Source organism: Chiloscyllium plagiosum, unplaced genomic scaffold (genome assembly GCF_037043375.1).
Source record: "Chiloscyllium plagiosum isolate Xiang-an unplaced genomic scaffold, Cpla_swu_hap1 HiC_scaffold_1, whole genome shotgun sequence".
NCBI classification, from domain to species: Eukaryota; Metazoa; Chordata; class Chondrichthyes; order Orectolobiformes; family Hemiscylliidae; genus Chiloscyllium; species Chiloscyllium plagiosum.
The window spans coordinates 64,808,580-64,824,844 of NW_028270139.1; the positions used below are offsets into that span (position 1 = coordinate 64,808,580).

The 16,265-nt window shown below is 39.4% G+C and overlaps 1 protein-coding gene across 5 annotated transcripts in view; it reads left to right on the top strand.

The window, feature by feature from the left end:
- The window catches only part of LOC122551272 (kelch-like protein 5), a 149,214-nt gene that overhangs the window by 110,573 nt on the left and 22,376 nt on the right, over nt 1–16,265 (top strand). For all 5 annotated transcript variants that reach the window (XM_043692943.2, XM_043692954.2, XM_087987280.1 and 2 more), the window contains 2 exons: nt 6,882–7,068; nt 9,191–9,415. In XM_043692943.2, the coding sequence (XP_043548878.1) occupies nt 6,882–7,068; nt 9,191–9,415 (412 nt within the window). The remainder of the gene's footprint in view (nt 1–6,881; nt 7,069–9,190; nt 9,416–16,265) is intronic.

A 16,265-nucleotide genomic window follows, 5' to 3' on the forward strand; every position in this document is an offset into this window, starting at 1 on the left:
GAGGGAAGAATGTTAAAATAATGAAACTCACTTTTCAGTGACAAATAGTAAAGGTAAAATATTTCACCATCAAATTTATTTGATTCAAAATCATCCCGCTTCCACTTGTTTATGCCACTTTTGTTTTCTTTGAGGAGCATAAGATTTGCTAGGCAAAAAGGACATCAACTCCATCTAGGTCATTTAATATCTTTCTGATAGCCATGTGATCAAATGCCTACTAACTAGTTTGCAAGTACCGAGGCCTGAGGAAAGAAAACTTTCAGATGTGGAAATCTTTAGGAACCGTAGGTTCAAAGTCCTTCTAAATACATTCCAAACATGCTGCACTTAGAATGTATTTTGTCACAACTTACACATATATCTCAAATCTTTCTTTACAAAAGAAATATGTCTTATTTGCATTGATTAAATAAATCAAGCCACTATGTTCCCTCAGTAACCTAACCCACAGGTTTGCTGCTCACTTAGTGAAATAATAGGAGTGATTTTAAACCAACCCAACATCAGGAAATTGGCAAACCGAGTGAAAAGTTTGACACTGATCCTGATTTCACTGACTATTGAAATGAATTGTATCCTTGAATGCATGTAAGTCCCAGCTTCTATAGCCCTGAGCAGTAAAGAGTTCCACAAATTCATTACCATCTAAAAAAATAAATTTCTCCTCATCTGACTTGAAAAATGATCCCTTGTTCAAAGAGTATGCCCTCTGGTCTAGACTCTCCCAAAAGGGGAAAGAATCAATCAAGAGTGTCTCATTCTTCTACATTCTAATGAATACAGGCCCAACCTACTTACCCTTTCCTCATAAGACAGTCTCTCTATACCCAACATCAGTGAACAGTCTCTGAACTGTCTGCAATGGCAGTATGTCTTTCATTAGGTAAGGGGCCTAAAATTGTTCACAGTATTCCAGTTGTAGTTTGACTAGTGTCTTGCATGATTTTAGCAAGACTTCCCTACTCTTTTATATTCCACTCTTTTAGAAATACAGGCCAACATTCCATTTGCCTTCCTCTTACCTGCTGAACTTGTATACCAGCTTTTTGAGAAATGTAAGAACATAGAACATAGGAAAAGTAGTGTGCTATTCAACCCTTTGAGCCTGCTCTGCCATTCATATGATATTGCAATCATCCAACTCTCAGTACTCAGTTCTTGCTTTTCCCCATATTCTTTGATCCCTTTAGTTCTGGGAACTATATCTCCTTCTTATAAACATTCACTGTTTTGGCCTCAACTGCTTTTTCAGTGGCAGAGAATTCCACAGGCTCACCACTCTGTGGGTGAAGAAGTTTATCCTCAACTCAGTCCTAAATGGCCTTCCCCATATCCTCAGTCTGTGACTCATGGTTCCAGACTCCCCAGTTATTTGAAGCATCCTTGCTGTGTTTATTCTGTCTAATCCTGTTAGAATTCATGTATGTAGACTCTCAAATCTCTCTGTGCTGCAGCTTTATGCAGTTGTCCTTTAGTTAACTAATATTCAGCTTCATTATTCTTCCTGCCAAAGTGCACACCTGACATTTTCCCACATAACTTTCCATCTGCCAAGTTTTTGCCCACTGGATTAACCTGTCTGTATACGTACCTCTGTACACTCTTTCTGCCATCTTCATCACTTGACACCTATTTTGTCATTTGCAAACTTGCCTACAGTCGTTAACTTTGTTCATCCAAGTCATTAATGTACATTGTAAGTAATTGGGGCCCCCAGCACTGATCCCTATGTGGCACACCATTAGTTACAGGTTGCCATCCTGAAAATGTTCCCCTTATCCATACTGTCTGTCATCTATTAGTTATGATGTGGAAGTGCTGGTGTTGGACTGGAGTGGACAAAGTCAGAAATCACACGACACTAGGTTATAGTCCCAATGGGTTTATTTGAAATCACAAGCTTTTGGAGCATAACCCCTTCGTTAGGTGAGGTGAGACGAAAACACACAGAACACAAAATTTATAAGAAGAGAGACCAAGGGCAGAGAGATGAAAAGATCATACAACCGATGTGAGCGGAGTGTCAAATAATAAGTCTCTTCAGATGACCAAGTGTGTCAGACAGTGAATGTAAAGTGTCAACAGCTGAATAACTAGTGAAAGGATGATCTATAATCCAATTAAATGAGGCAGAGAGATAATTACAAAAGCTTAAAAATAAGGTGGTGTTGGACTCGAACTAAATTACTGGAATAACATGATAGGTGTAAGATTTGCATGCCAAGCATCTAACCAAAGTAATAAGTAATGCAAAACTGTACAAACTAATTAAGGTAGAGAGGTCATAACAATTTATCAAGGTGATGGTGTCAAAACAGGACAGTAAGGAAGATTTTACAGATACACAACAGGGTGGTGGTGCGACATGAATCCAAAATCAGGTTTGCAGCCGTCTTCATGGGTACAGAACTTGGCTATCAGTTTCTGCTCAGCGATTCTGCATTGTGTTTCTCAAAGTCCACCTTGGAGGATGCTTGCCTGAAGATCGGAGGCTGAATGTCCTTGACCGCTGAAGTGTTCCCCAACTGGGAGGGGGCATTCTTGTCTGGCTATGGTTGCATGGTATCCATTCATCCATTTTTATAGCGTCTGCATGGTCAAGATTGCCTCCTTAAAGTATTCTAATACATTTGTCAGTTGTGATTTCCCTTTGAAGTCATGCTGACTCTGCTTGACCATTTTATGTATTTCTAAATGCTCTGCTCTTACAACCTTTAAACATCCTTAATACTGTACTCCAACATTTTCCCAACAACAGATGTTAAGCTATCTGGCCTATTTTCTTGTCTGCTTCTCTTTTTAAATAAAGATATTACCAGGGTAATTTTCCAATTCTCTAGATTCTGGAAAAGTCCCAATATAAGAATTCTTGGAAGATTTCATTCGTTCATGGGATATGGCTATCATTGGCAAGTCCAGCATTGGTTCCCTAATTGATCTTGCAAATGTGGTAGTGAATCACCATCCTAAACTTCTGCAGTCTTCCATGTGGTATTTAAGAAGGAATTTCATGATTTTGGTCCAGTCATAATGAGGGAATATACTTCCAAGTAAAAACAGTGTGATTTGCAGAATTTATAGCTGGTATCTTTGTCTTGTCCTTTTGTGTAAAAGAAGTCACAGATTTGGAAGGTACTGACAGATAAGACAGGTCAGTAGCACCGGTCTGATAGGAGTTAAGTTTCTTTCAGTTTCTTTTAATGAATTTTAATGTTTTTCACAAGGTTGTTTGCTTTCTTTCATTCATTGGTTTAGAATTTGTCTTTTCAATATTGTTGAGGGTATATTAACCCTCCATTAACAGGAGATTTAAAATGTGAATGGAAGCTATTTAGCTGTTACTGGAGACGTTCTGGTACCTTCACACAGAGGAGAGACCCTCTTTGCAGGCTACGTGTTTTTCAGCTGCACTGGCCACACTCAAGCCCATGGCCTCTTAGAGTCATAGAGATGTACAGCATGGAAACAGACCCTTTAGTCCAACTCATCCATGCCGACCAGAAATCCCAACCTAACCTAGTCCCACTCGCCAGCACCCAGCCCATATTCCTCTAAACCCTTCCTATTCATATACCCATCCAAATGCCTTTTAAATGTTGCAGTCATATCAACCTCCACCACTTCCTCTGGCAGCTCATTCCATACACGTGCCACCCTCTGCGTGAAAAAGTTGTACTTTAAGTCTATTTTAAGTCTTTCCTCTCTCATCCTAAACCTATGCCCTCTAGTTCTGGACTCCCCCACACCAGGGAAAATACTTTGTCTATTTGTCTTTTCCATGCCCCTAATGATTTTATAAACCTCTATAAGGTCATTCCTCAGCCTCCAGCGCTCCAGCCTATTCAGACACCCCCACAGCTCAAATCCTCCAACCCTGGCAATATCCTTGTAAATCTTTTCTGAGCCCTTTCAAGTTTCACAACATTCTTTCAATAGGAAGAAGACCAGAATTGCATAACCAACGTCCTGTACAGCTGCAACATGACCTCCCAACTCCTATACTCAATGCTCTGACCAATAACCGAAAACATTCCAAACTCCTCCATCACTACCCTGTCTACCTGCAACTCTACTTTCAAGAAACTATGAACCTGCACTCTTTGTTCAGCACCACTCCCTAGGATCTTACCATTAAGTGTATAAGTCCTGCTAAGGTTTGCTTTCCCAAAATGCAGCACCTCACATTTAGCTTAATTAAACTCCTCAGGCCTTTGGCCCATCTGATCAACATCCCATTGTAATCTGAGGTAACCTTTTTCACTGTCCACTACACCTCCAATTTTGGTTTCATCTGCAAACTTACTAACTGTACCTCCTATGTTCACATCCATTTCACTTATATAAATGACAAAAAGTAGTGGACGAAGTACCAATCCTTGTGGCACTCCACTGGTTAAAAATGTGTTGCTGGAAAAGCGCAGCAGATCAGGCAGCATCAAAGGAGAAGGAGAATCGACATTTCGGGCATAAGCCCTTCTTCAGGAATCCACTGGTCACAGGCCTCCAGTCTGAAAAACAACCCTTCATCACTACCCTCTGTCTTCTACCTTTGAGCCAGTTCTGCATCCAAATGACTAGTTCTCCCTGTATTCCATGAGGTATAACCTTGCTAATCAGTCTCCCATGGTGAACCTTTTCAAATGCCTTACTGAAGTCCATATGGATCACATCTACTGCTCTGCCCTCATCAATCCTCTTTGTTATTTCTTCAAAAAAACTCAATCAAGTTCCTGAGACATGATTTCCCATGTACAAAGCCATGTTGCCTATCCCAAATCAGTCCTTGCCTTTTCAAATACGTGTACATCCTGTCCCTCAGGATTCCCTCCCACAACTTGCCCACCACCAACATGCCCACCACCAACATCAAACTCACTGGTCTATAGTTCCATGGCTTGTCCTTACCACCTTTCTTAAACATGGCACCACATTAGCCATCCTCCTGTCTTCTGGCATCTTACCTGTGACTGTCGATATTTTGATTGGCTGAGATGTTTATATCGATGTGAAGCAATTGTTTCCCTAGTTACTTATCAGCTCTGTGGTGTCTGCTTTTTCTGTTACTGTTTCAGTGAAAAGTGACGTTGCTTACAACTCACAATGTACTCCACTAAGTAGGATAAAACTGCAGCCATTTCTTTGCACTTTGCCACTCAGTTCAAGGACATATAAGTTCAGCAATAATTCTGTGTCTTGCCAGAGATACCCACATACCATGAAAAACATTTAAAAGAAACAAAGCATATTGATTGAGGATCAAGTTTTATTCTTCAGTTTTTAATAGCATTTTGATACAACAGAATAGTTTTCTAGGCCAATACAAAAATCAGTTAAGAATCAAGAAAATTACAATAGGTCTGGAGTTATATAAAGGTCAGACTGGATGAAGGCGCAACGCTCCGAAAGCTAGTGCTTCCAAATAGACCTGTTGGCCTATAACCTGGTGTTGTGATTTTTAATTTTGTCCACCCCAGTCCAACACCGGGACCTCCTCCTCAAAGGCAGTAATAAACCAGATGAGTTTTGACAATAGTCTAGTAGTTTCATGATCACCATTATAGATACCATCATTTATTCATTCCTGCTTTTCTGAATTAATTGAATTTAAATTTCCCAGTTGCCATGGAACCGGGTACAAAGACATCATTCCCCTTCAAGTGTACTTGGCTTGCTAGTTTCTCTATTTAAGTGTAATAGCCCCAGGGCTATTCTAAATGTTCATTGTTCAGTGTACTGTATCTCTTGTGTCTCATCTGCTGATTGTTTACCTCCTTTTCTGACAAACATCACAGCCCCTGTGCTCTATTTTCTTTTGCTTCCCTTTCTTGCTAGCTGTTTTGAGCTTGATTCTCAGCTGTCCCCTTATGCATTGTAAACAAGTCTAAAATGACCTTGTATTTTCTTCACCGTCTTAAGCAGAGATCTGGAGAGTCCTTTAAAACTTTATCCTTTATTATTTCACACAAGTGATCTCTTAAAATGGGAATAAGTGTGTTCCATTACAAAGCAAAAATGCATTATTTTATCCATCAATAAGCTATTTTTACTTTGTATGTGAAGAGTGCACTTTCCATAGGAGAATTGGCAAAACTGAACATTTTTTGTGCTTTTGATCATTCATCTGCAAGAATGATTGGGAGACAAAGTTGATAGTGTCATGCCCTCCAAATCCTGCTGTAACTTGAGAGCTGAGAATCTGTTTTCCTAATAGAATTGGGTTAAATTTTCATCTCTTTCGACATGTGATGTTTAAAGTAACAATTGGAAGCACATACTGGAAATCCATAGTGCTAGATCACTGTATATATTTGATTTATTACACCCAGAATGAGAAGTGACAACAATCATCCATCACATTCTTTCGATCTGTAAGGCAGATTTCAAATGCAGCTTAAAAGTTTCCTTTCATTTTCATTTTGTTTTTTTGTAGACATGTCCAACATTGTGCTTTCGGCAACAGACTATATGCAGTGATCTGGTTCAATGGCAGCTTGAAGCTTCCGTAATGGTCCACTGGCCAATGTCAATGTCAGCTATTCATTAAAGATTTTAACTAAAATTGAGAAAGTAAAAGCCACATGTCCTTAAACTGAACTTCAGCTTTATTTTAATTGTGTTGCAAAATTGTTTAATCATAGTTACAAAGAATAACTCTGCTTTCAGCTTCTGACTGTAATTTATTATTGTAAAGATTAAAGAAGAATTATTTGGTTATTGACAATATTGTAAAAATATTAACTTTGTTGTATCTAGATTTTGCTGAAACTAAGAAATTGTTTTGAAACAGTGTAAAATTATTTACCTTACTGTTTAAGTTAAAAGTTTCAGGTGTTTTAGGTCACACCTGAAGTTTGTTGAATTTGAATTGGTCTTGGTAGTTTCTTGCAGATATGGAGAACAATATGCTATTTAGAGATGATATTGAATGCCAAAAACTTATCATGGAAGCAATGAAATATCACCTGCTACCAGAGCGAAGAAACATGCTGCAGAGTCCTCGGACTAAACCTAGGAAGTCTACAGTAGGTGTGCTGTTTGCAGTAGGAGGAATGGATGCAACAAAAGGTATTGAGTATTAAATAAACTTGAGTTTATATAAGAGTTACAATTCTATCTTGATGTTCAATATCCTGTCCAATATTGTGATGCATCTGAAAAAAGTGCTGCTGATTACAGCACCATATGCTACCAATCACCTTATCCCTCAAAAATTTACTGTACCTAAGTATTGAGCCATAAATATTACTTTAGTGTGAGCTGAACCCACTCAGTACACAAATCACAAAAGAAAAACATATGCACTCTGGTTCAGCGGGTAATAGGGAAGGTAAATGGAATATTGGCCTTTATTTCTAAGTAACTGAAATAAAAAAGGTGGGAGGTCTTGCTAAATCTATTATACAAGGCACTAGTCAGACCACAGCTTGAATGCTGTGAATAGGTTTGGCCCCTTATTAAGGAAAGACATACTGGCATTGAAGGAAGTCCAGAGAAGGTTCACAAGAATGGTTCCAGGTTTAGAAGGATTTTCTAATGAGAAGTTGAGAATGTTGGGCGTGTATTAATTGGACATTAGAAAATGACAGGTGACTTTATTAAAACATTTTAGGTTCTTAAGGGGCTTAACAGGGTAAGTGCAGAGAGGTTTTTTTTTTCCTGCTGGGAGGATCTTAGACTAGAGGGCATATTCCTCAAAGTAAGGGACAACCCATTTACTACTGAGAAGAGAACAAATTTGTATCTCTCAAAGGAAAGTGAATCAGTGGAATTCTTTACTGCAGAGATCTGTCAAGTCTGGTTCATTAAGTATATTCAAGGCTGAAATGGACAGATTTTTAAGCAGTAAGGAAATCAAGCATTACAGGGCAAAGACATGAAAGTGGAATTAAGGGTTATCAGATCAGCCATGATCTCATTGAATGGTGGAGCAAACACAATGGACCAAATGGCTACTTCTGCTCCTACACCTTATGGTACTTTGGTCTATCAAAACATAGGAATGGAGCTGTACAGTAATCAAACAGAAGTCTCAATTTAGCAACTGCAAAACCTTGAACAATGGTATATCTTTGATTTGGGCTGTTTAAAGGATTTTTTGATGTACAGTTAAAATGTACTATATTTGACCTGGAACTGCTCATTGCCTGCAGTTGATGCCAGAAATGAGAAGCTAGTTCTATTCTTCAATGTCCCATTTTTGAAGAATGCAAGATTTACTGTAGGAGAAAACAGTAGTGCCATTTAGCAACAAAGCAGTTTGCACTACTTTATCAATCTGTGATAAGATGTATCCTAATAGTGGGTAGCAATTTCAGCAGGTACTGAGCTAATACTTCAAAATGAACAAAACGTCACTGAAAGTAGCCAACTTGTAGCACTTTTGTTGGATTTATGTCTATTTTCTACCAAAAACCATCAGCATAGCAAATAAAATACTGTAATACTGTAATAAAATAATGAAATTTGATGTAAACAGTTTGGTGATATTAGTTAAACTGCAAAGACTTGTGGTTAAACAACATATTTATCCACTTCTGTTTGTTAAAACTAGAAGAAATATTTAATTTCTCAATGCGCAGAAAGACGCCACAAGATTTAAAGTAAGAGGCAGGAGGCTTAGAGGGATGGGAAGAAAATATTTTCATCATGATGGGCATCTGTAACTCACTGCCTGTAAGCATTGTAGTGGCAGGAATACTCATCACATCTAAAAAGTATTTACATTTACACTTGCGATGCCAAGACAAAAATGGCTATAGCCAAGTTCTGGAAATGGGATTAGAATGGCTAGTTGGTTGTGTTTACCTGCGCTGATTTGATGAGCTGACAGGTTTTTGCCGTGCTGTAGACCTCTGTTACTGATTACAAGCTTCACAGATCTGAGTTCTGAAAAAGGACCTGCAAAGGTTATCTTTTCAATTTGGAAAAGAGGTATATTACATTAAACCATGTAGGAAATGTACATATAGAACACTGAAACACCACCGAGAATGCTGAAGAAACTCATCAAGTCTGCGACACCTGTAGAGAGAGAAACAGAGTTGATATTTTGAATCTAGCTTGACCCTTCAGAATTGACCAGTTGTGAAGAAGAATCATACCAGACACACAACATTAATTCTTTGTCTTTCTCGGTTTTCAATTTTTTGTGTATTGATTTTGATGTGTTCAATTTGTTGTTTTACAGGTGCCACAAGCATTGAAAAATATGATCTACGTTCCAATACATGGACACATGTAGCAAATATGAATGGAAGACGACTACAGTTTGGTGTGGCAGTGCTAGATGACAAACTTTATGTTGTGGGTGGTAGAGATGGATTGAAGACATTAAATACAGTAGAGTGCTACAATCCAAGGAATAAAACCTGGAGTGTAATGCCTCCTATGTCTACACATAGACATGGCCTTGGTAAGTCACACAAGTCATAGAACACTGGAAAGGACTTAAAAGCAATCAGGAGTTTTCCAACCAATTTGGACAACTTTGTTTTATTTCAACTACTTTATCCTCCCGGTCAAGTAATTGATTTTAGCAAGAGGGAGAACTAATCGTGATGTGAAGTACAGTTCAAATTGACTGAAATAGAGTACTATTAATGCAGCAACTACAGTTCAATTGAAGAACAATACAGAGACAATGAAAGGCATATAGTAACAGAAAATCATTTAAATGAAACTGTCAAACAGCTATCTGTTAACACTAGAGTTTAGATGTAACAATACTTTGCACTGGTTGCTAATTTCAAAAATTGAAATAATTAGACTGTTTTATATTCATAAGCACAATACAGAATGTATTAAACAGTCACAATTATTGTTCTTAAATTATTGCCAACGTTAGATTTATTTTCTCATTGTGGCTTAACTACCAAGCAGTAACTGCTTGATTCTCCGGTGATGTATGTGTGTGTCTTCTGACTTCAGAGACCTGCTCAGCCTGCAGTCAGCCAATTAATATTGAAAAGTACGTGTGCTCTAAATGTTGATGATGTTGTAAAATTAACAAAAAAAAATGTAGGTACCAGCTGCACAGTTGTATGTAACTCATAACATTTGTTAAAAATGAAGCCCTGTGTGACACAGTTGTTAGCGTTATACCTACTGAATGTCCAATACAGATTGCAAAGCAATTTGAAAATCGGTATTGCATATGTAATGTGAAGATTTTCAGCAAGGTTCCATTGCACATTTTTCCAAAATACAGGTCATTCTGCTTAACACGCATTTCATTAATGTGATTTGCTGTAATGCAATTGACGAATTAGGGACACTGTTTCTAAAAGTGTGAACGTTTAAAACATGTGTTGGCTGTAACATGATTATATCACCAATACTTTAAGCACTGTTTCTAAAGCACAATTTTTCTATAATATAGGGTTGCACAAGAACACAATCATTGCTTTATAGAAAGAACTAGCTGTAAAGTTAAAAGATGCACAGTAGAAAATCCCACGTTCAGATTTATTAAAAATAAGTATTTTATATATTTATGTTCAAATCTCGTTTCAGTGCAAAAAGCATAAATTTAATAGAGTAGCTATTGATTCAAAATTTAAGCTCAAGTATATATGTGCTCTCTTTTAACAACGATATTGTGCAGAAAAGTGGAATATTGGTAGTGAGAAATAGATGTTTACATTTACATTGGAACAAGAGTTTGTCCTTTATGTCAAAAATGGACTCTTTAAGGAAAAGTTTGATTTTTTGTTAAAGAAAGCACCACCTGAACGATTTTAAAAACTTCCATATACTGACAAAATTTGGGCCTTTACATTGTGCTTTGTGTCTGAGGTTACAACAGAGGATAACATTATAGCTCGTAATAAAGCAGAGGTGAAATGTTTGTTCCTCCTGCTAAATAATGGAATGTAATTAAGATGCTCCTTACAACCTATTTCTTTGACCAGATTTTGGCCAGCTGTCCTGATATCTTTTTGTTTGACACCTGTCCTTTGTTAAGGGGACACAGCAACAGTTACTACACAAGTTGAGAGCGCATGGTGTAAGGGATAAAGGAAAAATAAAGGACTGTTGAGCTTGCAGAGAGGGAAATGAATGAGTTATTTTCAGGTTGGAAACAAGAATCAAAATGTTTGGTTTTGAGGACAACTCAAGATTTTTCTGGGGGGAGCTTTTCATTCTTGCTAACACTTTTATTAAATGATGGGCTCACGTGGTAACATTATTTTCTGTATATTTGCATAATTATGGCATAATTGGATTCACATAGAAGCAAAAGTAGAGTTCATCAGTATCTTTAATGATCATCGCTACTCCATTAGATGTTAAGCCACAGCACACAAGGAAAAATTAATTTCCTAAATATGGTAATATTTAAAGATAACTGGAAAAATCAAGAACAAATGCTACTTTCAAAAAATAACTGACACTGTACACATAAAAACCACTACCCTAAACCAGCTTTCCTCGGACTGGTAAGGTCACAGCTACACAGTTGCACGTTTGTCTCTAATATAGTCAATGTACTTCAAGTAACTCAATGTATGCGAGATACTTTGGGAAATAAGAGCACATAAATGAACATCTTAATGAATTAAGACTGTTCAGTATTAAGTTATGAAATTTAAATGGGGGCGGCACGGTGGCTCAGTGGGTAGCACTTCTGCCTCACAGTTCGATTCCAGCCTTGGGTGACTGTGCAAACTCCACACAGACATTCTCCCCGTGTCTGCGTGGGTTTCCTCCGGGTGCTCCGGTTTCCTCCCACAGTCCAAAGATGTGCAGGTCAGGTGAATTGGCTGTGCTAAATTGCCCATAGCATTAGCTGCATTCGTTAGAGGGAAATGGGTCTGGGTGGGTCACTCTTCAGAGAGTCGATGTGGACTTGTTGGGCCGAAGGGCCTGTTTCCATGCTGAAGGGAATCTAATCTAATCTAAAACATTCACTATAGTATTATCCATTACAATATCCTTCCATATAATAACTGTCGAACTACTACAGCCCTAATAAAGGGACTCAACATTCATTTGCAACAAGTTCATTACATTAATCCCAGCAAGATTTCATGTTTCCCAGGAACCTGAGGGTTGGCCCTTTGCAGCTTCTCTCTCCCTCTCCTTTTGCAACCTATCTTCACTCCTCCCATTTTTGCATCCCCTCTTCTTCCTTCAGCCCTTTGCAACTACTCTCCTCTCTTCGCAGCCTCACCACCCCCCCACCCCCAAACAACTTCTTAATCTCGTTTGAAACTTTTTAGCCGCTCTTGGCAGCCCTTACTCCTCTCTGTGTATCTTTCCCCACTTTACAGTTCTACCATCATTTTCAGCCCCTTCTCTGACCCCTTCCCCAAGTTTACAGTCCTTCTCCCCACTTTCCAGCTCTTCCCCCTTTGCAAACTCTGTATCCTATACAGCTGCTCTCTGCACCCAATTTTAACTGGTCGACTCCCACCCTCCCTCACCCCATTCCTCAACCCCTCCCTCACTCACCCCCTCCCTCACTCCCCTGGTGATCCATAGGGACCTGGGAGTCAGAGAAAATGAATCACAAGACGTTAACATGCTGGCATGTGTTAGGAAGCTGTAATAACTCAGGGCGTTCACTGGAAAGGAACACAATATATTGTTGAACACCAAAATAGAGCCACTACACATGGCATACATAGACTAGTCACAGCACGAGACTGAGAATTCTGCAGACCCATCTCTGAACCTACTTTATTTTTTGTAGATTGTTCTAATCAATCTGTTCAGAAATGTTATTACACCTCTCTGGAGCAGGTGGGATTTGAGCTCAGACCTCCTGGTCCAAATATAGAGACACTATCACTGCACCACAAGAACCTGCACCTGGATCTGCTTTTTTTTTCTATATCCAGAAGTGCTATCACACACAAATGAACTTTTTTCTCATCACCGTGAGTCTTATTTTTAACTATTAACTGCCCAGCAGTAGATCAGCCTTGTAGTGAATTAGAATTTACATGCAAAGCCCATGAAGGGCAATGCAGGCCAACAGAGGCAGGGGAGAGGGAGGTAAATCAAGCATTGGATGGGCAAATAAAGCATTCTGTTGCCTGTAGTGCCCACCTCTCTCCAAAGACATCGAGCATTCATGGACACTGTGTTCCCTCTCCAGTAATATCCAGGCTCGAACATGTCTGTTGAAGAGGGACAGACAGTAAACAGAAATGACCCCCTGGATCTATTAATAACCAACTTGGCCACTGATTCTGCTTTTTGTTTAATAAATCTGTCCAAAGAAATGCTCTGGAGCTGGTGGATCTCAGAATCCCTTCACATGCAGAACAGCATAGATTAGCAACCCCATCACCTTAACTTGGCCCCATTGTCACTCTGGATCTGCTTTATTATTTTATATATACACAATGCTATCTCACACAAGTGAATTTTTTTTTCCCCACCACAAAATCTTTTTGTTTTTAACTATTAACCACCGCCAGTAAATCATCTGTGTACTCAATTAGATATTTACATGCGCAGCTCATTATGGGCAATGCAAATCATCCAAAGTGAGGGAACAGTTGGAAAAGCAGGAACGAGCTAAACTAAAATGGAGTTGGAGGGGGAAATAAAGCATTGTATGGGTTTGCTTTATGTTTTTTTCCCTTGTATCCAGAAGGGAATAGTTTTATTTCCCCCATCACCATGACGTGGGTCTTTTTTCTCATTTCTTTATATATCCAGTAATGTTATCACACACCAACCGAATGGCATTCTCACCTGCAACTCAGTGTTTTTTTTTGTTTTTAACTGTCCACTACCATCAGTAAATCACCTGTGCAGCCAATTAAGGACAATGTAAACATCAAAAGTGAGAGAGGGGTAGATAGGACTGGAAGGATTTAAATCAAAATGGAGGTGGAGTGGAATTAAAGCACTGTATGGGTCTGCTTCTCCTTTTCTTTTCTTTTTCTTATATTCAGAGGTATTCTTACACGCAAGTGAACTGTTTTTTTTCCCAATCACCATTACTGTGACATGGGTCCTTTTTTTTTTCCTTTTTCCTATTATAGTCATAGAGATGCACAGTATGGACACATCCATGCCGACCAGATATCATAACTTCATCTAGTTTCATTTGCCAGCACTTGGCCCGTATCCCTCTAAACACTTCCTATTCATATACCCGTCCAGATGCATTTTAAATGCTATAATTGTACTAGCCTCCACCACTTCCTCTGACAGTTCCTTCCATACATGCACCACTCTCTGTGTGAAAAAGTTGCCCCTTAGGTGCCTTTTATATCTTTCCCCTCCCATTGAAAACCTATGCCCTCTAGTTCTCGACGACTCCATCCCAGGGAAAAAGATCTTATCTATTCACCCTATCCATGCCCCTCATGATTTTTATAAACTTCTATAAGGTCACCCCTCAGTCTCCAACACTCCAGGGAAAACAGCCCCAGCCTATTCAGCCTCTCCCTACAGCTCAAATCCTCCAACCCTGGAATATCCTTGTCAATCTTTTCTGAAACATTTCAAGTTTCACAACACCCTTCCGATAGGAAGGATACCAGATGGTTGCATGCAGTTTTCCAAAAGCGGCCGAACCAATTGGTCAGCTTTATTTTTTTCTCCTTCTCCTCGGGGTCTGCTTTATTGATATTTTCTAATCCACCTATTCATAGATATTATTACACATCTCTGGAGCAATTGGGACTTGAACCAGGCCTTCTAACACAGAGATAGAGACACTACCATTATGCCACAAGAATCCCTCTGTTGGTCTGCCTAATAGATGTTTTCTAAGCAATCTATTCGGAGATGCTATCACACACCTATGGAACAGGATGGGATTTGAACCTGGGCTTCCTGGTCCAGAAGTTGGAGTCTTGTGGCACAATGGTAGTATCCCTTTGGACTGCTTCATTTTTTTTTTCAAATTTGCCTGTTCATGGATGTTATTATACCCATTTGGAATAGGTGTGACTTGAACCCAGACTTCTTGGCTCAGAGGTAGGGACTTTGCCACTGTACCACAAGAGCTCTTTAGGGTCTTTTTTTTCCTCCCAAATTTCAAAGTATTATCACACACAACCAAATGATTTTCCCACCTTCAAATCACCATGACCTTTTCCTTTTGCTATTACCCACCACCAGTAATCACCCATGCAGCCAATTAGAAGTTTACAGGTAAAGCCTATTATGGGCAATGCAAACCATAAAAAGTGAGAGGGGTTAAGGAATGTGGAAACGGACTAAATCTGTACAGGACATTGGTTAGGCCACTGTTGGAATATTGCATGCAATTCTCGTCTCCTTCCTATCGGAAAGATGTTGTGAAACTTGAAAGGGTTCAGAAAAGATTTACAAGGATGTTGCCAGGGTTGGAGGATCTGAGCTACACGGAGAGGCTGAACAGGCTGGGGCTGTTTTCCCTGGAGTGCCGGAGGCTGAGGGGTGACCTTACAGGTTTACAAAATTGAGGGGCATGGATAGGGTAAATAGGTAAAGTCTTTTCCCTTGGGTCGGGGAGTCCAGAACTAGAGGGCATAGGTTTAGGGTGAGAGGGGAAAGATATGAAAGAGACCTACGGGGCAACTTTTTCATGCAGAGGGTGGTACATGTATGGAATGAGCTGCCAGAGGATGTGGTGGAGGTTGGTACAATTGCAACATTTAAAAGGCGTCTGGATGGGTATATGAATAAGAAAGGTTTGGAGGGATATGGGCCGAGTGCTGGCAGGTGGGACTAGATTGGGTTGGGATATCTGGTCGGCATGAACGAGTTGGACCGAAGGTTCTGTTTCCATGCTGTACATCTCTATGACTCTAAATTGGAGTTGGAGGGGGAAGTTTGGGTCTGCTTTATGAAGGGCTCAGATGATGAGATCCACTTGAGCAGGCCATTGCCTGTTACCAAGGAAACTCATAATCAACAAGCTCCACAAGGAGATTAATTAGTGATTTCCCATGGGTCTTGAAGGAGTTATCACAGAAGGCAAATGGAATTTAGCACTTATTGCAGTGGAAATAGAATATAGCTTTCAAGAAGTTTTACTCCACCTCTCAATGAGGTTGGTGAAAGCACATCTGGACTATCGTGTACGGTTTTGGAAAACAGATATAATTCTCATAGAAGCTGTTCAGGGCAGGTTCAGGGTTTATTCTTGGGTTGTAGGGTTTACTTAATGAAGAAAGTTGAACAGGTTGGGCCCATACACATTGGAGTTTGGAAGAATGAGAGGTGATATCATGGAAACATGTAAGATTCTGAGGGGAGTGAATAAAGTGGATACGAGGGATATGTTTCTTGTGCAAGAAACCTAAACTAGG